Source organism: Episyrphus balteatus, chromosome X (assembly GCF_945859705.1).
Source record: "Episyrphus balteatus chromosome X, idEpiBalt1.1, whole genome shotgun sequence".
Classification (NCBI taxonomy): Eukaryota; Metazoa; Arthropoda; class Insecta; order Diptera; family Syrphidae; genus Episyrphus; species Episyrphus balteatus.
The window spans coordinates 6032793-6059744 of record NC_079138.1 but is presented as its reverse complement, the minus strand read 5'-3'; the positions used below and the strand labels follow the sequence as shown (position 1 = coordinate 6059744).

At 29.4% G+C, this 26952-nt stretch overlaps 1 protein-coding gene across 3 annotated transcripts; it reads right to left on the bottom strand.

Moving 5' to 3' along the window:
• Window positions 1-6497: 6497 nt before the first annotated feature.
• On the bottom strand, window positions 6498-26709 carry LOC129920519 (calcium/calmodulin-dependent protein kinase type 1). Of its 3 annotated transcripts, XM_056001811.1 has the most exons (11): window positions 26095-26693; window positions 25258-25614; window positions 21046-21526; window positions 20629-20763; window positions 15632-15676; window positions 13965-14039; window positions 10871-11009; window positions 10544-10808; window positions 10337-10463; window positions 7130-7217; window positions 6498-7068 (listed from the first exon to the last, which is right to left on the bottom strand). In XM_056001811.1, exons 3-11 carry the CDS (start codon window positions 21156-21158, stop codon window positions 6802-6804), a joined length of 1254 nt encoding a protein of 417 aa, XP_055857786.1. In that variant the 5' UTR covers window positions 21159-21526; window positions 25258-25614; window positions 26095-26693; the 3' UTR covers window positions 6498-6801. The 3 variants fall into 3 exon arrangements, with proteins under 3 accessions (XP_055857786.1, XP_055857788.1, XP_055857787.1); XM_056001813.1 differs by lacking the exon at window positions 15632-15676 and having other exon boundaries at window positions 26095-26709; XM_056001812.1 differs by lacking the exon at window positions 26095-26693 and having other exon boundaries at window positions 25258-26027.
• Window positions 26710-26952: the final 243 nt, after the last annotated feature.

Here is a 26952-nt window from a genome sequence, read left to right as displayed (position 1 = left end):
CCAATTATATTAAGAGCTCATATTTGGTGTGTATATTCTAGAGGTGTCTAGCAATCGATTTTTCGGAGTACCAAATAAAAAAAAAGAATTTCAGTTTTTTGGCCCACCCTAATGAGCAAGCTCAACCGAACTATTCAAACAAGAATTTTAAATCCCATATTAGTTCCATTTTCACTTTCAGAATCCATTTCTGAAAGTAACTCATCTTTAAATTAAACAAACTCTCTACCATAAGAGAAATTTGGGAGCTAACCAATATTGATTATTCCCATGAATTTTCTTCAAGAATTTTTTGAACGCAGGTAGAAGAACCAAATTTGTTTGCTTGACACTGACCATAACCGCAGTTTTCCAAGAAATCCTCTGAGTGTTCATGATAAGTTTGGCATTATGGCTTTAATTTTACATTATGAGTTTCACTTTTGTTGCCAGTCAAAGCTTTAGCACCATCGCTACAAATGTATATGGTACAAACACTGCTTAGTAGTGTGAGCAGGAAAAGCTTAACACAATAAAATGTACAACACGGAAAAAACCGATTATGTAAGTGAGATCTTATGCAATTAGATCGAATTTTAAACGGGTACAGTTAACAGCAATTTAAAAATACTGACGCATTAGCCTTGTTCCTTTACTACTAGTAGTTTACTAGCGATTTTCAATGGAACGCACTTTCAACGAATTCAATACAAATCGTATCTACTCGGGAAGAAGAGCATGAGTAGATGAGAGTACTAGATTAACCAAAATATCTACAATAAGTAGACTACCACCTCCAATGGAACAGGGCTATTATAGTGTGAGGGGGTCGTCAAAACATGTTTCCTCTCAAGGGGGTCGCAAGCTCTAAAAGTTTGAAAAACACTGGTCTAAACCATTAAAAAAAATCGTAAAAATTGGAATTTTGCTATATTTCGACAAATTTCAAAACGCGTTTGCGACCCAAAGTCCTTACCCAATTTGAAGAATTTTTTTTCTACTTAATATTTAGCTTATATAAGTGTTGTCCAAAGCTATTATATTATTAAAAGACGGTAGGGTGGTTAAATTTTTTTTGTAAAAATACCATTTTTTTAAATTTTTTTTCAAGCTTTAGAGCCGATGCGTGGGTTGAAGATATTAACTGATTTTGATTATCTTTTAACACCTTCTTAATCTTTACCATTCGAAACTTCTCCGCGCTATTACGAGTTGAAATTCGAAAAAAAAAAACCAAAAACGACCCACCTTAGTCTGGTTCGATTGCCCAAGGATAGCCCAAGGTTTTTTTTCGCTAGCCCACTGTTGTCGGCAAAGTCCGTCCAAATAATAAAATATTGAATATAACAAGATTCTTGCGAACTAGTTTATTTCCTGTTTAATTAAAATAACATAAGCAAATATAAAGAATAGGAAAAACAAACTTACAATTTTAGTAGTTTTATTGAGGCGGTGCACCGCGGTGGATCGAACTTGTTCTGCTTTGGATTTGGTCGTTTGCTTTTTCATAAAACTGTTGGTTTTGCACTGTGGTTCCTTTGCTCAGTGTTAGCCCAGGATAGCCCAATTTTTTTTTTTCTTTATTGCACTATTTTTTTTAAAAGATACAACAAAAAACTTTTTTCATATCAGAAACCAAAAAAATTGTGATTTTTTTTTTCCTGTGAAAAAATCGTTAGCTTGAAACCGTGCTTTGTTTACCCAAGGTTAGCCCAGGATAGCCCAACTTTTTTGCTATCCTACTTATTTTATAGAAGAATAAGCTTTTATTCACCACCTCAAAAAAAAAAAAAAAAAGTACGTATACACCGCAGTGACCTTTTTTAAATTTATAATTAAGAACAATTAAACCTACTGGTGTTTCTGTTTGCATTGCGCCTGAAATATTATTAATTTGACTTACAATTTTTACTTGATTGAATGTAGTCCATATAGCATTCCTTTTAAAAAGCTTAAGTTGATATTTAACATTAAAAACCACAGCATACAAATAATTTTTCAAGTCTTAAAATCAATCTTTTTTTTTTTTGCCATATAAGTACCTAGAAAAGCTACATGCTTAGTAAAATATATCCAAACATTTTTCAAAAGTAACAATAAATATAAAATGGTGTGAAGTGATTTCTTTCTTTCTTTCTTCAGGATACGAATAAAAAACTTTTTTTCAAATAACCAACCTCTTAAAAATCAAAATTTGTTTTTTTTTTTTCAGTGTAAAAATTATCCTTTTTCCATTTTATCTCAATTAACTATGCCAATTCCAACAAATTACATCACTATCCACTCCATTCATAGGCAATGCTATTGAAAACTGGCATGTTTCGACTGAAACATCAATTTCAGATCACCGGCAAATTTGCTTTGATATATGTATAGAACCAAAATCCTCCTTAACGTACAGACAACCGAGAGCGACGAACTCGGACGACTATTGCCTAGAAATTTCGCAAACGATCAGAAACTGTCCAAACAGCATCAGAGACATTGACAGCCTCGAAATAAGATGCAACAGTCTCAATGGAACAAAACAATCACCACTGCCTACCGGGAGCGGGTCATAATTCTGCTTGTCAAAATTCTGTACGACAAAATTCTGTGGGGTCAAAATACTGTAATACCATAATTCTGTACGTCATTATACTGTAAATACAAAATTCTGTACGTCAAAATACTGTATCAACAAAATACTGACATGCAAAATTCTGTTTTGTAAAATTCTGTATGGCAAAATACTGTATATCAAAATTCTGTAAAAATGCTGTAAAAAAATATCGTTTTGATAATGAAAAAAAGTGCGCACTTTTTTACTTGCGATATAGGTAGGGTAGATGTACCAATACCTGAACAGTTAACGGAAATTCAAAAGTAAAAAAGCTGCAAAAAATTATTTATTGGAGAAAAAAAGTTAAAATATTTTTTTTACGAAAGGTGTAAGAATACTTTATTATAAAAAAATAAAATTTTGTCAATGAGTACAAAAGTTTTCTTATAAAAAAATAAAAACTGAAGGCATGTCGTTTTCACCAGAAGCCGAACACAAGGCGCCTGATTCCGAACACTAATGTGCCTAATTCCGAACACCATACATTTTAACAATTTTCTTCTATTATTTAGATAAAAACTCTTTTACAATTAATTTAAATAAAAAAAATATGGAACTTTCAAGGTAAACAAAAATGTTCCATACATATATATTTATAAACCATATAGGAAACGGGCCTATATCATTTGGTTCTGGCTCTTCAATGGGCTCAATTTTGTCGGTGCTTCCGATACAAATTTAAGAACGGTTTTAAAACGAACTTTTTTTTAAGTTATGGCTATGAAGACGTAGCGTTAGATGTGCATTCTAATAACTGGTTGGTAGACATATAAGAGAAAGTTACTATGGATTCATTTTGTATGGTCGACCGCGAAGGGATTAATTCCATATCTGCGCAATGCATTTGTACAAAACCAAAAAGGTCTTTATTTTCTAAAACGTGCACAACAGTCCGCAGAAGTTTGCTTTTGTCACCTAGGAATTTTCCAACGTTCGTTGTCTTTTAAACTGGTCCATTCCCACATTGAAGCTCGGAAGTGACTTTTGAGCTCCAACATTTGCCGGCTACATTTTTAGCACGATGTGGGTTGTATTCGGAGAAGAAATGAAGTGCATTTTTTTTATGAAATAGAAATAATTATTTATTTTGTTTAAATATTTATAAATTTGTATAAATATTTATTGAAAAAATATTAAATAAATAAAATTTAAAGAAGTTGCCTAGTTCCAAACAGAAGTGTTCGGTGAAAGGAAAATCATAAAAATTGGCTTCCTATTTCCGAACAGTTTAAAATAAGTTTAAAATAAAAATAATAAAAATCAATTACTTATTGTCTAAACTAACGCATAAAATTATAAAATTTAGCCTAAACTTTATTTTTATTCAAATAAACACTATTTCATGTAACCACTTGCACTAATTTTTTTACAAAAAAAATACGATAATTTTACGCATGTGATCCTTCCGACAAACTGAAAGCTATTTGAACAAGAAAATATAGATTTCTGAGCGAGATATCGCAAGGAGTGATCGAATATAGTATATAGATTCTAGTTTAACCGGGTTTTTACTTCTAACGGGACAAAACAGTTTGATTTTACATATTTAAGTGAAAAGTGTTTGGCTACTGGAGCTGTTCGGAAATGGGTACATCTACCCTACTATAAGGCAAGTTTAGGATTCGTAAAAAAAATCGAACTCGAGATAACAATTTTACTTGACATTACGATGATGGAGAATGCCAAAAAAGTGGGTCCGGCAATTCTGTCTGTCTGTCTGTCTGTCTGTCTGTCTGTCTGTCTGTCTGTCTGTCTGTCTGTCTGTCTGTCTGTCTGTCTGTCTGTCTGTCTGTCTGTCTGTCTGTCTGTCTGTCTGTCTGTCTGTCTGTCTGTCTGTCTGTCTGTCTGTCTGTCTGTCTGTGTGTCTGTCTCTATCTGGAGCTGCAGCCTAAACGAGTGAAGTGATTTTCTTCAAACTTGGTGGTTAGCAGGTTTTGGTGATTCCCTACAGGGGAAATTGAAATTTTTTTTTATGACCAAAACTAACGGTACCTGCCATATAACGGAAATAGAAAAGTTAATTTTTTTCAAAAACGGCTGTAACGATTTTGATTAAAATTTTTGTGTGTAGTACTACACATAATAGCCAACTTTTTAAATAAAAAAAATATTTTTTGTACCGTTATTAACGGTACCTGTCATGGAACGGTTTTTTTCGTTTCTGAATATCTCGTACAACATTAACCCGATTTAAATGAAAATTTTTATACAAAAGTGTGTAAGTAAAGATAATATTAAAATTTTAGAAAATTTTCAAAAAACGCATTTTTGGTTTTTTTTAAAAATATTTCAAAATTTTTTTTTGAAAAATCAATTTTTTGAAAACGAATCAATGAAAAATTTTGAAATTTAGTTTTTATGTGTAAATTAATTATTTCTTCAAAATGGCATACCAACTTTTTTTTTGAAAAATGTTAAAAAATTTTTATATATAAAAAATTATTTTTTTAAAAAACGGCTCCTACTATTTTCGAAAATTTTTTTCTAAAAATACCTTTTTATACAAGAAATAAAATGGCATATTTTTTATTTTTTTTAAGATAATTTAAAACGGAGTTTAATTAATTATAAAAACAGATTTAATTTTTTTATACTACTTATGAAATTTCTTCAAAATATCAAATTTTAAATTTCTTGAATGAAAAGCTTTAATATTATAGTTACTTTAAGCATAAGAGCAAGTACGTGCGACCCCAGTCGTGCAATTTATTTCATTATCAAAACAATTTTTCTTTTATTATTTACAAATTTTTTGATTACAGATCTTTGGTATTTTCTTTGCAGAAAATACTTTAAAGTAAAGTATCTCCCCAATTAATTTGCATATGGCAATGACATACCTTGAAAACCAAAATACGAGTAATATTTAGCCAATAATCTTAATTATGTACATATTTCATCAAATTGTTTTTTGTTATTTTGTATTTGTTTTTTTTTTGTAAGGTAAGAGTTTATTTCTCTTTTTTTGTAAGGTCTTTTATTGCCATTTGCTGACACAAAGCTGAAATATTTAAGTAGAACATAAACTCATATTCCCTAATTTTTCCTCTGCGTAGACTGTCACATAAGGTTTTATGTAGAACATAAATCCTTAAGTTTTAGCAAACGGCTATACACTTTTATACTTAATTTGTTAATTGAATATAAATTGTTCAACAGGCAAGATAAAAATGTATAAGTTTGGAATATACAGAATTTCAAAAAGCAGAATAATGGATTTGCAGAATTTTGAAAACAGAATTTTGGATTTACAGAATTTTGAAATACAGAATAATAGAAAAGCAGAATAATGGAATACAGAATTATGTTCATACAGAATTTTTAATTGAAATACAGAATAACGACCCGTTCCCGAATCAACCACGCTTGTTCTTCAGAAATTAACAATGCGGAAGAAATGCATTGTTATTCTACAAACGAACAACAACAAGGAAAATAACAAAAAAAAAAAATACCAAATAAAAATTGCTAAATAGGTCAACAATATATTTATGTTTTCGAAATTTTGTTTTAATTTAAAATTATATTTGTTTACATTTTTAAATTTTATTTTTTTTTTTTTAACTGTTATCAGCTATTTTGAAGATTGAAGCCAAAACATTTGTTTGTTTGTTTTTTTTTTTTTCGAAGATTATTTACAGTAAAAATATTTTTTTTTTTTATTTTATTTTGTTTTTTTTTTTTTTTTTTTATTAATAATTCAAATTTATTTTAATCTTATAATCTCGACAAATAATTTCCGAGAGTGTGTAAATAGAGAGTGGAGAAACTTCATATTTACGATTGGTTGCTTGTAAGTAGTTATGTCGAATATTTTTGATATCATATTTGCTTTTTTTAAGTTTTGTTTTAATAAATATATTTTTAGGAGGAGAAGAATTATATGTATGTAAATCGGTGCAACTTTTGAACTTAATTTTTTTTTTTTTTTTTTGAAGTTCATTTTAATCTCATGATGTCTTCTTTATATTTTGTTTGTTTTGTTTTGTTTTAATTTTAAATAACAAGCATTTTGTTTTTTAAGTTTAATTTTTAAATTAACAAAGTTCGAATAATATACCAGTATAACAAATTAACGAATTCGCTTGGATAACAATTACTTATAATTATTCTTTTTATTTGTATTTTATTTAGTTAAGAGAAATATATTCTGTAAAAGAAAAATCAAAAGTGAGGATGAAGTCGTTTACATTAATATATTAGATAGGATCAGATAAAATCTATTTTGGCGGGGTCCTCCCATTCACAACTGACGGTGTGTCATTACAATCCATCTGACTGTCATCTTGATTAGCAATATTGGCGGATGGTGTTGATACTTCGGCTGAATCAGTTTCATTTGTTGTTATTATACTTGGCTCTGTTTCCATTGTAGAAGTCATAGATGAAGGCTCTGGGTTAACTGCATTGCTGCTATTACCTGCTGCATTGCTATTTAAAGCCATACGCTGCATTTGACGTATGACAGTTGCAGCATAATATGCTTGCTACAAATAAGAATTATTTTTTTTTTATTAAATAGTCAAAAATATCCAAAGGAAGACCAACCTTCCAGCGAGATTTGGCAAAGTTCTTTTTAAGTTGCTCTGAAACAGTTCCATGAATATTTTTGCTGCTTGCGGCATTTCCGGATATCCTATTAAATTTAAATTTTATTACTTGTGCTAACACTAGTTGATAGAAAAAAAAAAACAAGCAATTGAACGACAAATTCCATTCAGACTTTTGTTATCACTTTAAGCCTTTTTTATATAGATCATAATGACCATGATGAATTGAGTTTCAAACAAACTAAAGGGGCAAGCCCACAAAATCCGTCGCGAAGTTTCAACTGACAGCCCAATAAAATACAAAAGTTCTATTAGAATCGACCCATACATGAAGGACTCGACAGATGCGTTTTATGGGACGGTTCTTATGAAAACGTTTGTATTTTATCGAGCTGTCAATTAAATCCATCGACATAGCAGATGCGACGGATTCCCAAGCTAAACTTGGTGGCATTTACTTCACTTCGAAGTCTCATTTTTTTTTTTTTTTTTTTTTTCATTCAAAACACTTTTTGAAGCTGCTCTTTTTTCGAGTTTTCTTTAGAAAACCATGTTTAGATATTTAACTCATCTTTCGTATCTTTGGTGTTAAGTATAAACGTGAAAACTCCGCATTAAAAAAAAAATCGCAAAATAACGAGTAATTCTTACCTACATATAAGTGAAGTTTAAATCAATGCTTTTAAAAGTTGTTTAGCAATATTTCAATAAACAAAAATTAAATGAAGAATTTCCATTTTAAAGCTATTTAGCTCTGTTTTCACTACATAGCCTGTTTTCACTACAGTCCAAATGAGATAATTTCGTAAATGAGGTCAGTTCAGGTTTCAAATTTAGTTTTTTACTTGCTCTATAGGTACGGTGACCATTCATCCTGGTTTACCCGGGACCAGTGTTGCCATTAAAATATTTTGAAAAATCTGCAGAATCGATGAAAAAAAATCTGCAATGCAGATTTCTTAAAATTTGGAAGACACGATTTGAAAAAAATTGCGAACAGGTGTCAGCTAAAATTAATTTCGAGAATAATTTTTCTCGCTGAAATTGTTAAATTTGTATCAATAGCTTCTTCCCTGGAACCCTGGAAGTGTGCATAAATAATTATATTGTTAGGCTTTTTCCTCTATAAAATCAAAATCATACTGAGTTTTGTTACAATTTGAATTTTAGAAAATGAAATCAAGAAGTCAAGAAGGAAAAATATAGAACGTTATGAACAAATTTCAGCTGATTTGAAAACTAAAGTTAAATAATTATACCATTTTACTGGATTTTTTGAAATGAAATCTATTTTTGTTATTGAAACGTTAAGTTTCAGTTGCAGATAAAATCTGCAGTGCAGATTTATGGTTCTCAAAAGTCTGGGAATGTGTTGAAAATCTGCAAAATGCAGATAAATCTGCACTATTGGCAACACTGCCCGGGACTGTCCCGTATTCTATAGCTTGCCCCGGGTTTATATTTAAGAAACCCGGGATTTAAAATGTGTCCCGTGACTGTCCCGTATTTGCAAATTCTCTGATTTGTGTAGGTACTCAAATTTGAATTATTTTGTAAGGAAAACAAGAAATCAGTTTTTGGAAAATAAAAGTTTTTCTAATTAGTTAATAAGCCTCTGTTTTCCCATCCCATTTCAAAACTCAGAACTTCAAAACTAATGTTAATCGGTATCTCCTTTCAAACCCCTCCCTATTTTCCTAATGCTCGTACTGTGTTCACCATATTAAGGGTACATTAATCCCTTTAGTGCGCGCTTATTATAAAAAAAAGCATTAGTTTTTAAGATTTTTCGTCAATTTTCTAGTTCAAGCTTGAAAAGCTACACCAGAAAAAGTTTTTTTTTTTTTAATAATGAACAACATATAGAAGAGTTAAGTACCCAGCTAAATTTCAAAACTTTAAAAGGCATGTTAAAAATTGAATTAAAGATAACACCACTTCAAAACCGTTTTAAATAAAATATAATGTCAAAAACCAGCTCTTACGATGTCGACGATAAAATATTTTTTAGAAGTTATTAACAGTACTTATTATAAAACCGTTTTCTTCATTTCTGAGGCGGCTGAAGAACGAAAAATTTATAAATTACAAGTCTCCAAAGTTAACGAAAAAGTACCATCAAGTTTTATGTCAAAGTCAAAATAATTTAAATGAAAAAAAAAATCAAGAAAAACATACAAAAATAAGTTTTAAAACAAAAAAAAAAATAAATTTAGTTCAAGATTTCGTTGTTCTATTTTGTTAAGAAAAAATTGGTTTCGCTTCAGCTTCGTACTAGGCTTTAAAAATGTTTAAGAAATTTAGACCTCAAAATTAGGTATAATTACGATGAGTCATTATATATTTTTTTTCAAAAATCAATATTTTTGAAACGGTCCAACAAATTTTGTATCTGTCCCTGGTTTCGCTCCAAGAAATATGGTCACCGTATCTATAGGACAAGTATTGGTTTCGTGTCGAAAAATAAATTTGAGGCTTTAATCAAAACCAACATTACGATGATGGAGAATTCCAAAAGAAGTGGGTCTCGCAATTCCGTCCGCGCGTCTGTGCGTCCATCTGTACACATTTCCGAAGCCTAAACGAGTGGATGCATTTTCTTCAAATTTGGTACAGATGATTTTTATGGAATTCTGAAAGTTGTTTTTTTATTCTCGCTTAGAAAGTGTACCTCCCATACAAATTTTTTCAATTTAAATAACTCGAAAACGACTTTAACGATTTTGTTTCAACTTAGCAGACGTAATATTCAAAGCAATTGCAATAAGACTGCATTTTTATTTTTCCAAAAAAAGTAAAAAAAAAAATTCCTTTGCATACAAAAAAAAATTTGCCCAACATCAATAAAATTTCTTTCAAATTCAAATAGAGGCAGCTCTTAAAATCTACATGTAAACTAACATAAGAGTGCTTTGAACTGCAAGAGCAAGTACGTGCATTTTATTTCAATACAATTTGCGAAATTATCTCATTTGGCCTTTAGTGAAAACAGACTATTAATTGAATTTCAAATTTTCCATAGTGTTCACGTCCGGAAAAATCCCCGCATTTTGACCTCTTTCCTCACATAAATTTTGATGGAAAAATTTCTACGTCAAACTCAGGAAATTACTCAAAATGTTTTTAAAAAAACACCACAAATACGAGATAAATAGAAACTCCTTAAAATAAAACTAAAAAAAAAAAATATTATTTGTTTTCCTACCATGCGTGTGCTAGAGCTTTTTTGCATGTGTATCGTTTTTCAACATTAACACACATTAAATTCTGTATAAAGTGCTTTGCAGAATCACTTATTTCATCCCAGTATGGCGAGTCAAATTCAAATTCCCCTGTGGTAGTTTTGAAATAAAAAAACAAAATGGTTGTTAAATATAAACATTTTGATAAACAAAAAAAAATTATTACGTACCTTTTAATATTTGTGCAAACAAATTCGCATCGTTTTCATCATAAAACGGTGGATAACCACACAATAGTATATAAGATATAACACCTATGCTCCATACATCAACCGCTTTGCCGTATGGTTTTTGTGCGAGAACTTCTGGGGCTACGTAACCAGGTGTACCACACGCTGTGGCCATTATTCCAGAGTCTTCCATTTTTGATAAGCCGAAATCACTAATCATAATTTTACTGTCCTCATCTGCGCTATAATATAAAAGATTTTCGGGCTAGAAAGCGGGAAAGTTTTATTAATTTGTTTGTTTCCTTAAATGTTATGAAATAAATTTACTTTAAGGTCTCTATGTACAACACCTTGTTCGTGCATATAATCTACAGCTTCTAAAACTTGTCTTATCAAATCGGCAGCATCTTTTTCGGTGTACGATCCTTTTTCAACAATTCGATCAAAAAGCTCACCGCCGGTAACTCTGTGGAAATAATCAAATAAAGTTAATTTAGTTTTGATATGATATAATTTTAAGACAATCAGATCGCAATACTTAAATGGAGGTGAGAAGAAGCCTAAGGAAACATTTGGTATATGTACCGTACCTACGTTTTTGAATATGATCAAGTTAAAAGATAGGACCTATCTAGTCTAAGCTCTATCCCTACTAACACAACAGCTTTTGTAAATTAAAATCTCGCAGGTATTACTTTTCATAGAGCTTGTATACAGCTTTCTTCAGAATTTAATTGCTTATAGAAGTTCGAACTTGTTTAACAACTCCTAATAAGTTATTTAAATAGTGTTAAAGAAACTTAACCGAAGAAAGCTTTTTTTTTCGGATAAGCTTCGGTTAATGAACTTACAGAACCTTTACAGAAATTACCAAGTTTTGTATTTGAATTTTGGTTTTGAAATTGAATAATATAGCTAGGACTTTTTTTCTTGGTTTTGAGATTAATCTAGGTCAAAAATTCCTGCTATTTGAACTGGTTAAATTTTGACATTTGATTTTTTTAATGAATACTCTGACGGTAGAGTGGTGAAGATCAATTCCTGGGTGAAGTAACAAAATGATTTACTTTTGAAATTATTATTAATAGATATACTAAAAACTAATGAAATGTTATACACTCCTGCTCAAATTTAACGCACATCCTATTTATTTTAAAGTAAAGTCCTGCTATTACTTTATGCCACAGCATCATGGTTATTTTCTCAAATGAGACAATAGTGATCTTAAATTAAAGGTATGGAATAATATGTTTGTCGGGAAGATTTGGGGAGAGATTTGCAGAGTCATAAAATTTCATGGAGTTAAATCTGCTTTACAACACCTACGGAGTTAGCGAGCCTTTCTACACCTAAGTTAAGTACCCAAAAATACTTGACTGATGCCCTCAAACAGCATCTGGTTCCAATCACCCCTAGATTTGGTCCACAGTTTAGTCTGATGCACGATAATGCATGCTAGAGTAGTTTGAGAATATCTTCAAGATTTTAATATTCCAGCTTCGGATTAACCACACAGAAATCTGGATTTGAATTCAATAGAACATGTGTAGGAAATATTGAAAGGATGCATTCGCGACCGAAATCCACCTCCACGCAGTCTTGATCAACTGAAAACTTCAGTGAAAGAAGTGTTAAAACAAAACCTTCAAAAGTTAATTAGTGGAATGGACAAACGACTCCAGGTTGTCATATGCGCTAGAGGAGACTATACCAAGTATTGCATACAATGGGAAAGAACCGTCACCCGCTTCCATTTTTTTAAAATTTTTCTTCTTAAAAATAAAAATTATTTTATAATCAGTTTTCAGACCTTGAATTGTTAAATTTGGTTTATCTTTTTTTTGGTTGATAATACTGTTGCAGTTTAGCATTTTTTCGACTTGCTAAACAATAACAAAACACAAAAAAATGCACCGAAGAATTTTAAAGCCTTTTAAAATAAGATGCAGGGGTATAACTTCAGACGAAAAATGTGTGCGTTAATTTTGAGCAGGAGTTTATATAATTTCAAGTTGAAATGGTAACGGAGTTACGAATAACAGAGTTACGCGCGACAGAGTTACGGCCGTCAAAGTTACGCGAAACCGAAGTTACGAAAAACTAGAGTAAAGAATTCTAAAGTTATGTTAAGCTATGACATGTGATTTTTGGGTTGGCAACAATTGCGAGGAACGATATGGAATTATGGAAACATAAATAAGAGAATATCGATACGTAGGTGCAATATTACATGTTAATCTCTTGTTTGTATTTCCATAATTCCATATCGTTCCTCGCAATCGTTGCCAACCCAAAAATCAAATGTCATAGCTTAACATAACTTTAGAATTCGTAACTCTAGTTTTTCGTAACTTCAGTTTCGCGTAACTTTGACGCTCGTAACTCTGTCGCCCGTAACTCTGGTATTCGTAACTTCGTCGGTTTCCCTTTCAAGTTAAATGGTAAAATTCATGATCTAAAATCAAATCAAAACAAATTCAAACAGAAAACTCTTTTCTTGTTTTTGTTGTTTTTTTTTTTTATAATTTTGATAAGACTTTTATTAAAGCTTTTCCGAAGCAATCTTTCAAATCTCAAAACTTCGGTAAAACTTCGTTTAAGCTTCTTATAGACCTCATAAGGACATTGTTATACAGGGCCTAACTTGTATAAAGTCCTCCTTTTTCCATACCCAACAACCTTACTAAACTTTAAAAAGCTGAAGCTTCTGTAATAGGACAGTTGGTATAATAATAAATAAAATGCAAGTGCTTGCTTTTAGAATTCAACTTTCAATTCAATTTCCTATGAAAATTTAGTAAATGAATATAAAAATAAAAAAAAAAACATAAAATTGAGCTCCAAAAAAAGTATGCAGTTCAATTTCTTTTATAAAGATACATTTTTAGAAAAAAATTTTTAAATCGTTAGTGCCGATTTAAAAAAAAAATAAAATGTTTTGTAAATATTTTTTGAAAAAAAAGTTTTAAAATAAAGTTGGTAAGTCATTTTGTATCAACTTATTAATCAACACGTAAAACCAAAATTTCAAAAAAAATTGAATGTTAGGAGAGATGGGGTTCCTTTACACATGGGGCACATTTGACTTTCTAACTCCACACCCGTTACATCTTATTTGAAGATATTCTCCAATAGCATAATAGTTAGAATACTTTTAATATTAAATTTTTTTTAAACAACTAACAATATATATGTATATAACGATGAAAACTGAAAATCGTATAAAAAATCACGATTTTGCTTTTAGTACTGTATGGATTTTCTTGAGAATGACCAAAAAGTCTTTTAATAATATAATATTTTATTCAAATATAATAATCCTTTAGAATTTCCAAATCAAGCTTTACATTTCAACATGACAATGACATCTTTTGAAAACACAAACAATTCAAATAAATATTATTTACATTGAGTTACTCACAATTCCATTACTAGGTACACTTTCGATTTGTCCTCATAAGTTTCCAGCAGCTGTACTATGTTCGGATGTGTAAGCCTGTCAAATATATATATATATATATAAATACATATAAATAAATATAGATAAATAAATCAAAATCTGAAGACATAATTTAAAAAAAAAAAAATTAAAAAAAAACAGTCATGCAGTGCAAAGTAAGATTGAGATTTTAACAAAAAATGTTTTAATTATTTTCTTTTTTTTTGGTTTTTAATAATTTACTATAATTACACCACTTATTTATAAATGTATAAATGTATATTTAAGATTCAATTAAGGAACGAATTGGGGATTAAAATTAAAAAAAAAAAAAGAAAAAAACATAACAATTCTTAGGATCTTTAATCAGTTTGATGACATTTCATTTCAGAGGAATATATTGAAGGCGTAGGATTTAATAAGTTAAGTTATTTTTCATACAATTTTTGTGTTAAAAATTAAAATCATAATGCAAATTATTATGAAGGCAACAAATATAAGCGAGTTTGAAATCGCATTTGCAATTATTATTTATTGAATTGTATGCAAGGAATGGATATTACAATAATAATGTTAGTAGTAAAGTAAACTCCTTGCAGGAAAAAGGGAAAAGTAAGTCACATCATGATTTATTATGTTACAAATTTGGCTCGTCCATATCAAAGATATCTTAGGTGAACACTAATGTTTGCCCGATTCAGGCTTGCCAGATTGCGTGATACTAACTTGTCAAAATTAAAAATCAAACCTTGGATTTTTTTTTCATTTTTGAAAACTTAAATTGATGAACTTTTTTTTTATTTGAAGACACATAATATCAAACCAGTTTCTTCCTTAGTTATATGTATAGCAATTCTTCAATTGGTTTTTTTTTTTTTTTTCTTAATCCCAATTCAAAAATTATCCGTTATTGAAGAGAGAATTGGAAAAAATTGCATAGGAAGAAATGTTTTGTAATTTTATTGTATTTCCAAAATCCCGTACAGTGTGTGCTGCTATGTCGATGTTTGTATCTCCGAAAAAAAAAAATAAAAATATATCCGACAAGCCTGTCCCATGACACGTGCAGATTTGTGTTTGTGTAACATTTTAAGGAAAGTGTATTAAAGTAATTTATATGTAAAGTCCTTGTTTGTCAAACAAAAAAAAAAAAAAAAAAACAGATGAAAGATCCTAATTTTGAACAACAGCAGAGACAAGAATAAAAATTCGTATATGAAACCAATTTCAACAACGATTAGATACTTGTCATGCCAATGAGAATGACTCATCAATTTAAAGGAAAGTGAAATAAATTGCGATCAAAATTTAATGATGAATAAATGGAAGATCATGAACTTATAATGAGAACTGTTTGAGTTCGTTATCTCTGGTGACATTTTTTTTTACAATTCCGCGAAGAAACATTTTTTTATCATCAAGGACAGTTTTTGTATGCTTTAAAAAACCACGGTAAAATGCCATAAAATTATTAAATTTTGTCTGCTGTTGTTAAAAACTAAGGAAAACTTTGTATTTTTTTTTTTTTTAATTATTATTTTTCGACTGCCAAAATTAAAAATTTACTGGCGACCAAATAACATTTTGAGATTTGTTTTTGTATTCATCTGATAGAGAGGGTCTTGGTGTTTTTAAATTTGCAAACTCACCGCGGTCCACTAGGTCCATCCGGATCATTTTGATTGGAGCTGAACCTACAAAAAATATAGAGAAATAGAGAAAAACAAAGAAAAAAGAAAAGTAGTTGAAATCAAAAAAATAAACTGAAATTCTTCTTTTTTTCGCAATTTGGTATTTTGTAATTTTTTTTTTTGTCTTGTTTTTTTTTTTTTCATTTTGTAATATAATTATTAAAAAGTGTAAAAAGTGTGTAAAGATAATAAATAAATGAAGTTAAAATAAATATATATGCGATATAATATATATCGTGACTTTCTATAAAAATAAACGAATTGGCAATATATAGCGCAAATCATTAAATTCCTTCTTTTCATAATATCTATAAATTGTTTCACCATATTAAAGATGCACCTGCCTTCAATATATTCCTTAAGTGTAAGTTCTCTTTTTTTTTTTTAAATGAAGACAAAATATAAATGTATAAAATAAATATAATATTAAATTAATAAATAATTTATTTTAATAATGGTACTAGTTCATGCATATTTCTTTTATTCTGAACGCAATGTCATTTAATTGTTTTTTTTAATTTTTTTTTTGTTTTTTTTTTGTATAAATAGTAATATTTTATTGTATTCTTTCTGTCAATTAAGAAAGAAAACAATCACGAAAAGTTTCTAATAAGGCGATAGTTAAATAAGCATAGTTTGATTAAAACATAAAGAGTTAACAGGCACACTAGAATTTAAATAAATAAAATTCAAATTAAAATTTAAAAATAAATTCAAACCAATGAATTCTAAGCAATATTGTCAGCAGCCCAGAAGGTCTATTTATTGCCATTAATGAAACTTTGAAAACTGTTAGTCTGTCAGTCTGTCAGTCTGTCAGTCTGTCAGTCTGTCAGTCTGTCAGTCTGTCAGTCTGTCAGTCTGTCAGTCTGTCAGTCTGTCAGTCTGTCAGTCTGTCAGTCTGTCAGTCTGTCAGTCTGTCAGTCTGTCAGTCTGTCAGTCTGTCAGTCTGTCAGTCTGTCAGTCTGTCAGTCTGTCAGTCTGTCAGTCTGTCAGTCTGTCAGTCTGTCAGTCTGTCAGTCTGTCAGTCTGTCAGTCTGTCAGTCTGTCAGTCTGTCAGTCTGTCAGTCTGTCTGTCTGTCTGTCTGTCTGTCTGTATAAGGAGCTACAGCCTAAACGGATGGACCGATTAATGTCAAACTTGGTATGTAGCGTTATTTGGCGACTCTCCAGAGGGGTTTTTGGAATTAATTTTTTTGGACCAAAAATAATGGTACTTGTCATATACCGATTTTAGTAAAATTGGAATATCTCGAAAACGGCTCAAACGATTTTGTTTAAAAAATTCAAATGTTAGTTTTAAGCTAAGGTCTATCTTTCAATGAAAATTTTTTTTTTAAATCATTATTAACTGTACCTGCCATAGAACCGTTTTTTTTTTCAAATCCGATTATCTCTTAAACTGCTTATTCGATTTCAACGAAACTTTTTGTGAAAAAGTATTTATACAATTTAAATATAAACCAAAAATAAAATTTCCAAAAAAATAATTTTTGGATTTGAAAAATCAAATTTTCGAAAACGGGTCATGGAATTTTTTTGAAATTTTGTTTTTAGATGTTGATTAGTGAATTCTACAAAATGGCATACCAATTTTATTTTAAAACTTTTTTTCCAAAAAATTATTTATAAAAAATTAGGTTTTTAAAAAACGGCTCTAACGATTTTGAAAATTTTTTTTCTAAAAATGCATGTTAATATCTGAATCAAAACTGCATACTTGTTTTGGAGGGCAATTTAATTTCAGATTTTTTTTTAATTTAAAAAAAAAAACGAATTTTATTTTTTTCCAAATTTCTATATAAAAAGTCTTAAAAATTTAAGCAACTTTAATTGTAAGAGCAAGTTCGTGCGACCCAGTCGTGCATTTTATTTCATTTTTCATCAGACTTCCTATAAATAAAAATAATTTCTCTAAAATGTGTTCGAAGGGTGGGAAACGAAGATTTTGAGTGGACAAACATGACAAAAAAAACTCAGAGAAAAAATAGTTAATATTGGAATAACTGTTAAAATAGTTTTAAAAAAATGGTTATTTTTGACAATTTTCATCAGTCAATCGAAGTACTCATATTCTCCAAATTGGTAGGGTTTAACAGGGTTAAATGTACCCTTTCAAGTTATAGTTTAATTAAAATACTTTTGTATTTGTTAGTAAATAAACCTTTCGAATGAGTATAAATGTTGCACCCGCAATAATGGAATTGCCCTTTAGTGATGTTCTGTTTGAGTTTGGGGGGAGTTCTTGCCGAATTTTGATACAATTTGAAGACATGATGAAAAGGGAAACCTTTCTTTATATAAAACGATATAATTCACCAAGTTTTTTGGCAACAGAAGACCACGTGTTGTCTGATATAATTTTTCAACTATGTAGATGAAGACCACACCAAAACCTTTAAAATTGTCAAATATTGCTTCAAAAATCAGACATTTTAGACAATGTCGTAGTCAGCACAAAGCCCTGGCCTAATCTGGCTGAAAATCTATTGAACATTTTAAAGAAATTGTAAGGGCAGAAAAAAACACAAGTCTAACAGTGATGAGCTTTGAGCTTTCCATTAAGCTGAAATACGATCGAATTTTCAAATTATTTCTTCGCAGATTGATAAATCGTATCTCGAGGTATTGTTAAAAGTGGTAAAATTTAATTCTAGCACCCTTATTACAAAACGAGCAGAATTGGTCAAGTCCCACCAATATGATAGGTTCTCTCCATTTTTTAGATTAAATTTCAATCAATAATGGTACTACTGATTTTTAAAATTTTTAATCAGTAAAACTAATGGTGGCTTAATAAAGAAAAATAATAGAATTAAAACGATTTATTTTATGTAAACAACACTTAGTTTTACACAACTTTTTCAAAAAAGGCAAAACATTTGACCACATTGGAAAAATCTGAAAAAAATTTTGACGTCAGCTAAATTGAAGAAGGCTTTATCCTTTGTATAAATCTCAGTTTGCGTATTGTTTGATCTTGTGGGGCGCCCCGCCATTTTGAAAAACGCATTGGTCTCAATATCTTTAGAACGACTGGTCGGACAGAAAATTTGCAAATATTAGAATGGAAATATAATTATCTTTCTTTCTCTAGTACCTACATCATTTTTCTCTAGGAGTTATACTTTCAGAGTTACAGTACAGCAAATAGTGCAGTTTTTGATATTATAAATATATTTAACAGACCTTAGAGTTAAGTGGAAAATAACTGAAAATGAGATACTTTGCGGTACCGTAACTCTGAAAGTATAACTCCTAGAGAAAAATGATGTTTTAGAGAAAGAAAGATAATAATTATATTTCCGATCTAAAAAGTCCTTGCAAATTTTCTGTCCGACCAGTCGTTCTCGAGATATTGAGACTAATGTATTTTTCAAAATGGCGGACGCCCCACAAGATCAAACAATATGCAAACTGAGATTTATAGTCAGGATGAACCCCTCTTCAATACTGCATCCAAACTTAGCTGACGTCACATTTTTTTTTCGGATCCCCTGTGCATTTGACTCCTCATTGACTGAACTAAGAATACTTACTTAATTATAATTATACTGAAAGTTCAAAAGGGAATAGCATAGGTACGACCGACGAATTCTAACAAAATCGCGTACTTTTAGAGGCTCGAAAACATGGCTATGTGAAGTTGGCACGTTGGTTCGATTGCCTAAGGTTAGCCCAGGATAGCTCAAGATTTTTTTTTTTTTCGTTAGCTCATACTTACTAAGGAGTTCTTAAAATCTAACGGAATTATTTTTTAACCTCAAAAATCACAAAAAAATAATTTTTTTCATTCAGTGTAAAAATTGTTGGTTTTGCACTGTGGTTCGTTTGCCCAACGTAAGCCCAGAATAGATAAACTTTTTTTTTTCTTTATTCCGATATTTATTTCAAAAGATACAACAAAAAACTTTTTTTCATATCAGAAACCGAAAAATTTGTGATTTTTTTACCTGTGAAAGAATCGTTGGTTTGAAACTGTAGTTTGTTTGCCCAGGATAGCCCGACTTTTATTTTCGCTATCCTACGCTTAGTTTAAAAATTATAGAAGCATTAGTTTTAAATCACCTCTCAAAAGAAAACAAAAAATAGTACGCATACACCACAGTGACCTTTTTGATTTATAATTTTAAAAAATTAAATCCACTAGTGGTGTTGGCATTACGCCTAAAATTTTATTTATTTGATTTAGAATTCTTACTTGATTGAATAAAGTCCATATTATAACATTCCTGTTAAGAAGCTTAAGTTGATTCCATTCCAATAAGGAATAATAATTTAAAACTTAAAAATGAAGCAAAAAATGAGAAAAAAAAAATAACAAAATAAAAATGTATGTGCCTAGTGATTTTCGTCTGTGGCAGTGACTGTGTGACACCCTATTTATGAATGTTTTTGCAATAGCGTAAATTGCTTATCGAGAGAAAATGAAATAAACATTACTTAAAAGATAAGTATTTATTATTAAACAAATAAAACTACTGCTGCCTCTCCCTTCAATACAAAACAAGGCTAAAATAAAACTTCTTCTTACTTTTACCTAATTACTTTTACTACTTTTATTTGATTTAAGAATAAAATAAAATAAAATAATACGAGTAAGTCTCACATTTCCGTTAAATAATATTTATTTGTTAAAGAAGAAAAAAAAATCAATATAAATAAATCAAAGTAAGCAATAGATATTATGCTGAAAATTGCATTTTTTAAATCAAGAAAGCAAAGAATAAATAATGAAAATTACTGTTATTATTTCAAAGCCTGTTAAAGGCTTTTTTTAAATGAATATAAAATTTTATTTTTTTATTTTCACACAAAACTAAGAAAATTTGATAATTTTTTTTTTTTTATAAAAAGTTTAGAAGTATTAATGTTCTTTAAAAAAATGTTAATAATGTAAAAAATTATGAAAGTAAGAGAATTTAGAGATAGTATTTTTAGATTTGTAAGCTCACCTTCGTAGAACTTTGATTTCATTTTCGAGTGAATCTTCTTTTCCTTTTAATGCTTTTTTATCGATAATCTTAACCGCATAATGTTGTCCAGGATTGTCTTTGCTCTCAGCTAAACGAACTTCTGAAAAGGCACCACTGAGGAAGACAAGGTTAATGGTTATAAATAATGGATAATTAAGACAATATGAATGTTTTTGGACAAAAAAAAATGGTTATAATTGAACTAACCACTTGGGAGATAGACCGAAATTAAGAAAAAAAAAAAAAAAAAACGGTTCTATGGGAACCAATACAATAAATTTTTTTAAAATAATCTTTTTTTATTTAAAGATAGACAGACTTGAATTTTGTAATCAATAGTGAGTATACAAACTTAAATGTCACTAGTAAGAAAATAGAAAAAAAAAATATACTCACGTTCCAAGTAATCCTTGAAGATTATATTTATCTTCAATTGAGATTTGTTTATTGAGATCTTTAGTTTCCTTTTTGCTTTTTTTACCCGAGTCCTTTTTGCCAAAAAGTGGCATTTTTAGAACTTTATCTCGTATGAAATTCACTTTTCTAATTATAAAATTTCTATATTAACAATTCGTTCGTTGTTGTCGTTTTTATTATGATCTTTTTTGAACAACAAATTTATAATAATTATAAGTTTATCTTTATTTTCACTTCATCAACAATAAATTAAAAAAGAAAAAAATACTAAAAACATTTATTGCACTTTTTTAATCAAATATTTAATATATCTTGTGTAATATTGACGCATGAAAGTATTTGAATTACTGTGTATAATAGTTATCTTTAAATAGTATTTATGTTGATATATATTTATATATATATTTTATTCTTCTGTAGATCGATTCCGCTATGAATATTTATGTTAATTTAAATGAGTCTGAAACAAAAATTTAAATATAATTTATTAGGCAAATTTTTGTTTTGGATTTTTAGAAATTTTTAAGAAGTGCAAAACGAATAAGCCCCATTTAAGCACTTTAAACAAAAAAATTAATATCTTGCTTTAAACAAAATTCAAGCTTACTTGAAAGATAAAAACGTAGTTTTTCACAAAATTTAATTAAAATCCAACCATTTTCGTTAAAAGTTAGTTTTTGACCTATTTTAAAAAATGTTTGAGGTTATGCAAGAAACAATGCGTGTGCCAAGTTGTAGTAAGCTGATGGGTTCGAACTTTACATGATAGATATATTCAGATCATTTCGAATTCACAATATTAATAAAATATATCAAAGTGATTTGACTATATTTTGGTATTCTATACTGAATGCAACAAATTATATGAAAGGAAAAGAATTCGTCTTCAAAATTTTGTAAGAACATGTTAATGTTGAATCTTACTGTTTTACCCCACAGCAGGGCTGCAACACGCAGATGAGAGAAACTTAATTTTTGTAAAATAATTTTTTTTTTGCGAAAAAATATTCTGAGAGTTTTATTTTGAAATCCACTTCCGAAACTTCGGGTCTTCTTTGCTTTTTTTCCAAAGTTGCTTCGAAATTTTTAAACTGAAGTCCGAACCCTGGTATAACCTGTGCATTACAATTTTGTGTACCTATACAAACGTGTTTTTTATTCAAAGATCTTTTACCTTTGATTAAAAGATATTTAATTAAACATCACAGAAGGCATTTTTAAATTATTATCGCTACAATTTGTTTTCGTTATAGTATATAATTAATAATATAATATAATATATAATTAGCCTCAAAAAGACTCAAATGTTGAAATTTTTCACTTGCCATCTTCAAGAATAGATAAATAAGGTTTTAGTGATAAGTTTGTCATAAATTGATGATATTGCGACAAAAAGAAGTATACCTACATACAAAGCTTGCAGTATAATGCATTAATGAGGGCCTCACATACTTTTGTATCATAACTATTATATCTATGGGAATCTTTAAGCAAGAGTTTGAAAAAGGCATTGGATGTCGAAGAGTCAGTTGAAAGCCTTAATTCTGTCAGAGTGGCAAGAAAATAACTCAAAAGGCCGCGCGCTTAGAAGAAGATTAGAGTTTGAAAGGCTAACCAAGCACTATTTCTTCAAAATAAGATCATAATCTTCAAAGTTTTTGTTTTTAAGGACAACAAGAATTTTTTTCTGCTAGTTTTCGATTCTGTGTTACATTGCAAAATTTCAGTATACCTCCTTTTTGTTATTCGTAAATTGTTTTAGATTAAGATTTTCGCTGTATTTCAGTCAACAAAAAAATAAAAAGAATTAATTAGGAAACAAATTGATACGTACTTTTTGTATGATATTTTTTTTTTCTTTTTTATTATTTTAGGTATTTTTTTTTCTTACTTCTTAAAAATGAAACAAAACATTTCTGAAAGTGATTATTCATCATTAACCCTCTGTCGGAACACGGGTGCGTATTTGGCAAGACAAAAATTAAAAGTGGTCACAAAAAATTGTCTTTATAAGGGTGAAAATACATTTTTTACGATATTTGAATTCCTCGGAATATTCTACATCAATTTCATACATGATTCTCTATAAAATAGTGGGACCGAAAAAAGTTCTAGCGACATGAAAAAGTATAAACCAAATTTTTCACAAACTATCTAGGTATGTGAAGTAAAATCTTATATCCAATCAAATTTTATCAGTAATTCATACATTTTACTACAAAAAAGAAACACTAAAACACAAATTATTGCAAATTCAGATTTTTTATTTTTTATCAGAAAAAAAAAGGTTACCAAATGCCAAAGGTATATTGTATGTAGGTACTTTTTCAGGTAGCGGTAACCCTAAATAAAAACACAAAAAATTGTATTTCTATTTTTAAATGGCTTCCATTTTCGTTTACGTTTGATTCGTACAGTTTAATAAAAATTTAATATTCTTGTATTAAAAAAAAAGAAGACGATTATTTAATTTTAATTTTTACTCAGATATTGTTATAATTTAGGTGCAAAGGAAATAGTTTTAAATTCAAATTTTTCTTATATTTCAATGCTTTACATTTTATTGGTTTGTATTTGAAATTAATACAAAATTTATTGAACAAATTTGTAATAAAATCGCAATATTAAAAACTAATTTTATTTTTTTATTCAAAAGTTGTCTTTGAAAACTACTACAGAATTTTTTAACCGTGTACACATAAGTGTACTCATTAATTTTGAGAAAAACCGAAAAAAACCTTTCAAGTTTTATATGGGGCTAGTAGTAAACCCCAATATTTAACTTGAATTTTGAAAGGGATTTGAATAATTTTTCTAAAAAACTACTTTGCAAAATTGTGCAATGATACATATACTCTATAAATGTGCATCAAAATCTTATTTTTGAAAAAAATGAATATAGCGAGTTTTTTTTCTCATCGCCTTAAGTAAAACTCTTAGAATTAATTAGTTTATTAACACTTTTGCTACTCACTGTACCTCTGCATAAAATAATAATAACGCCTCCTAATGTGTTCAATTTGACTTAATTTAAAATATGTTAAGCAAACAAGTTAATACCATTCGATATTTTTGTTAAATATTTAAAGTCTTCTCTAAGTTCTTGAAAATATCATTCCCGCCAAATATGATATATATCAGAAAAATCGTTTGAAATTAAGCATTTTTCAATATAGTTACCTACTATTTTTGTTCAGAATATTCTGATTTTAATGAATAGGTAGGTACCTCGGTACTTGCAATCAAAGGTAAAACTAAACCCAAAAGTAAAAACTAAATTCAAATGCACAAATAGGTCATATACGATATACCTACCTACCTACAGAAGGTAGGTACCTATTCAATTATACTATAAAATTGCTAAAAGACAATAAATTGCATTAATTATAACGAAATTAGGTGCACTTTATAAGAAAAACATTCTTCGCACATGGAGTTTCCCATTCGATTACTATTTCTTTATAATTTTTGTTTCAAAAACAAAATAGCTACTCAGATAGGTATGATTATAGAGTAGGTATGCTGGTGAACAAGAACGCACAGAATAGTAAATAACAGCCTACCTACGCTCTACTCCATGACCTCTCAGATGCCTACCATTTCCATTCAAATTTGAACAGTTTACCTATAGGAGGTGGTCCTACCAACAAGCAACAACAACAACAACAATAAAAACTGCAAAAAAGAACAAAAAAATGTATCATTTTTAGCAAATGGAAAAGAGCAATTTACATAAATATTAAATGACAATGCATTATCGATAGCTAATTTCCACAAGCTTATTATAAATTCCTGGTTGTCGGTCAGTCGTCTTTTTGTGGACAGCGAAAAACAACAACAACAAATCAAAACTATTTGTGATCAGCAAATAATAAATACTTTGAAATAAAAAAAAAAAAAAAAAAAAACAGAAACAAACAAAAAATCACCATCATCATTGATGTGCTGTCAATAATTACAACGGCGATGTTGACGACGACGACGACGACGACGACGGTACGTCATCTTACTTAACAGTATTACTCTGGGGATAAATACGATTAGCATCAATTCTTTTGTCTTTGTTTTTTTTTTTTTTGTTGTTTACTATAACATCACATTTTTTTTTTTACTTGTTTTATTTGATTTTTTTAATAATTAATTTTTTGAAAATTAGTTTAATTTAAATTCCTTAAAAATCAACCTACTCACCTCAAAAGAAAAGAAGTTACGACTTTTTTCTCATAAAATATATTCCTTTTTGGTATTAAAGCTTAGAGTGATGATGTGATACATGACCTGTGGGTGCTTCTATAGATTTCACACAAATGTCAACACCATATCACTCTCTATCACAAAACAGTTTTTTTTTGTTTTTTTTTTTTTGTTTTTAAATCACAATGAAATCGGGCGATGTTTTCTTAATTTTTGTTGTTTTATTTTTTTAGAATAACAAAATTCACAGATTCAGTCTAATTTCCAATATTTTTATTTTTGTATATATAGCTGGCATATGTATAAAATATTTATATAACTATTTTACTTCGTTTGTTGAATTTACTTGAAATTCTTTTGCGCATATAATCATATGAAATAGAAGAAAAAAAAAAAAACACAAAATCATGGAAGTCATGGAAAAAACATGGAACTATACAGAAAAAATAAAAAAAAGAATTTTTTTTTCTACACTCTGACTCTATGTCTATATCTGCTGTACTACCCCGGAGAGAGAATATTAAGTACAAAATTTCTATACCTAAGACCGCAAAATTTAGTGTGTTGAATGTTGACTGATTGCCTCATAAGGTTAATAACAACAAAAAAAAAAAAAACATCACTAAAGCGTCAAAGAAATATTGAGACCGACATCGACAACTTTGAGTTCGACATCGACTTCAACATCAAAATTATTATCAATGCAAATGAAAATAAAATATTCAGGGTTAGATAGAGTATACTTGATAGCTATATTTTCGTTCGATATAGAATTATTTTTGTCTTAGAAATTTTGTTCGCTTTTCAATTTTAACAATTTCATATATAGTATACCTAAGAGCTTTTGATTTGAAAACTACGACGAAGACGATAAAGACGATGACGACGACAACGACAACGGCGACGGCGACGACAACAACAACGATAACGACGAGACGAATCGAGACGAGACAACGACGACGCGAGAGAAGAGTGTTAAGAGAAGCAGAAACAAGGCTTTGAGGCGGGCTGGCTTTGGCTTGTGCGGACCATAAGGAACACAGCAAAAAAAAGATTAAATGGGAGCTAAAGTTGAGTCGGCGACATACGACGGACGACCGATGCGACGATAATATTATAAAAACCGTAGCTACCACCACTACCACCCATACTAATAGAGAAAGCCTTGTTTTCTGGAACCTTTAAAAGTTATCTATCATCTGTCCATGAATTTAAAACGAGCTCTGCTCTGCTCTGCTCTGCTTTTCTACCGATACCGAACCGACGCGACTTAACAATTTAACGATTTAACTGGAAATAGATTGAATCTCTTTGATACGCTATAATGCCCCTATGTCTCCTATTCCTAGCACACCACAGTTCACAGACATAATAAAGCACCACTTTAGCCGTCGTCGTTGCACTGCAACTTGCACTATTCTTATTTGAGATGATGCTTTCGTTTTGGAATACTATATATTCATCCACTAAAGCAGCACTATAATACCAGCATCAGCAGCACCATGGTTGTGTTAAGTTTAGAGATGGTGGTCTCTATGGCGTGGTCAAGTCACCTTCATTATGCCCCATCGCCAATGGCATCGCAGCACGACGATGTTCATATAAATTTCGTAGGTATAAAAATTTATTCAAAAACAACGTTTTTTTTTTTTCGTTTTTCTTCTTGAAGATTTTTACATTTAATTGATTATT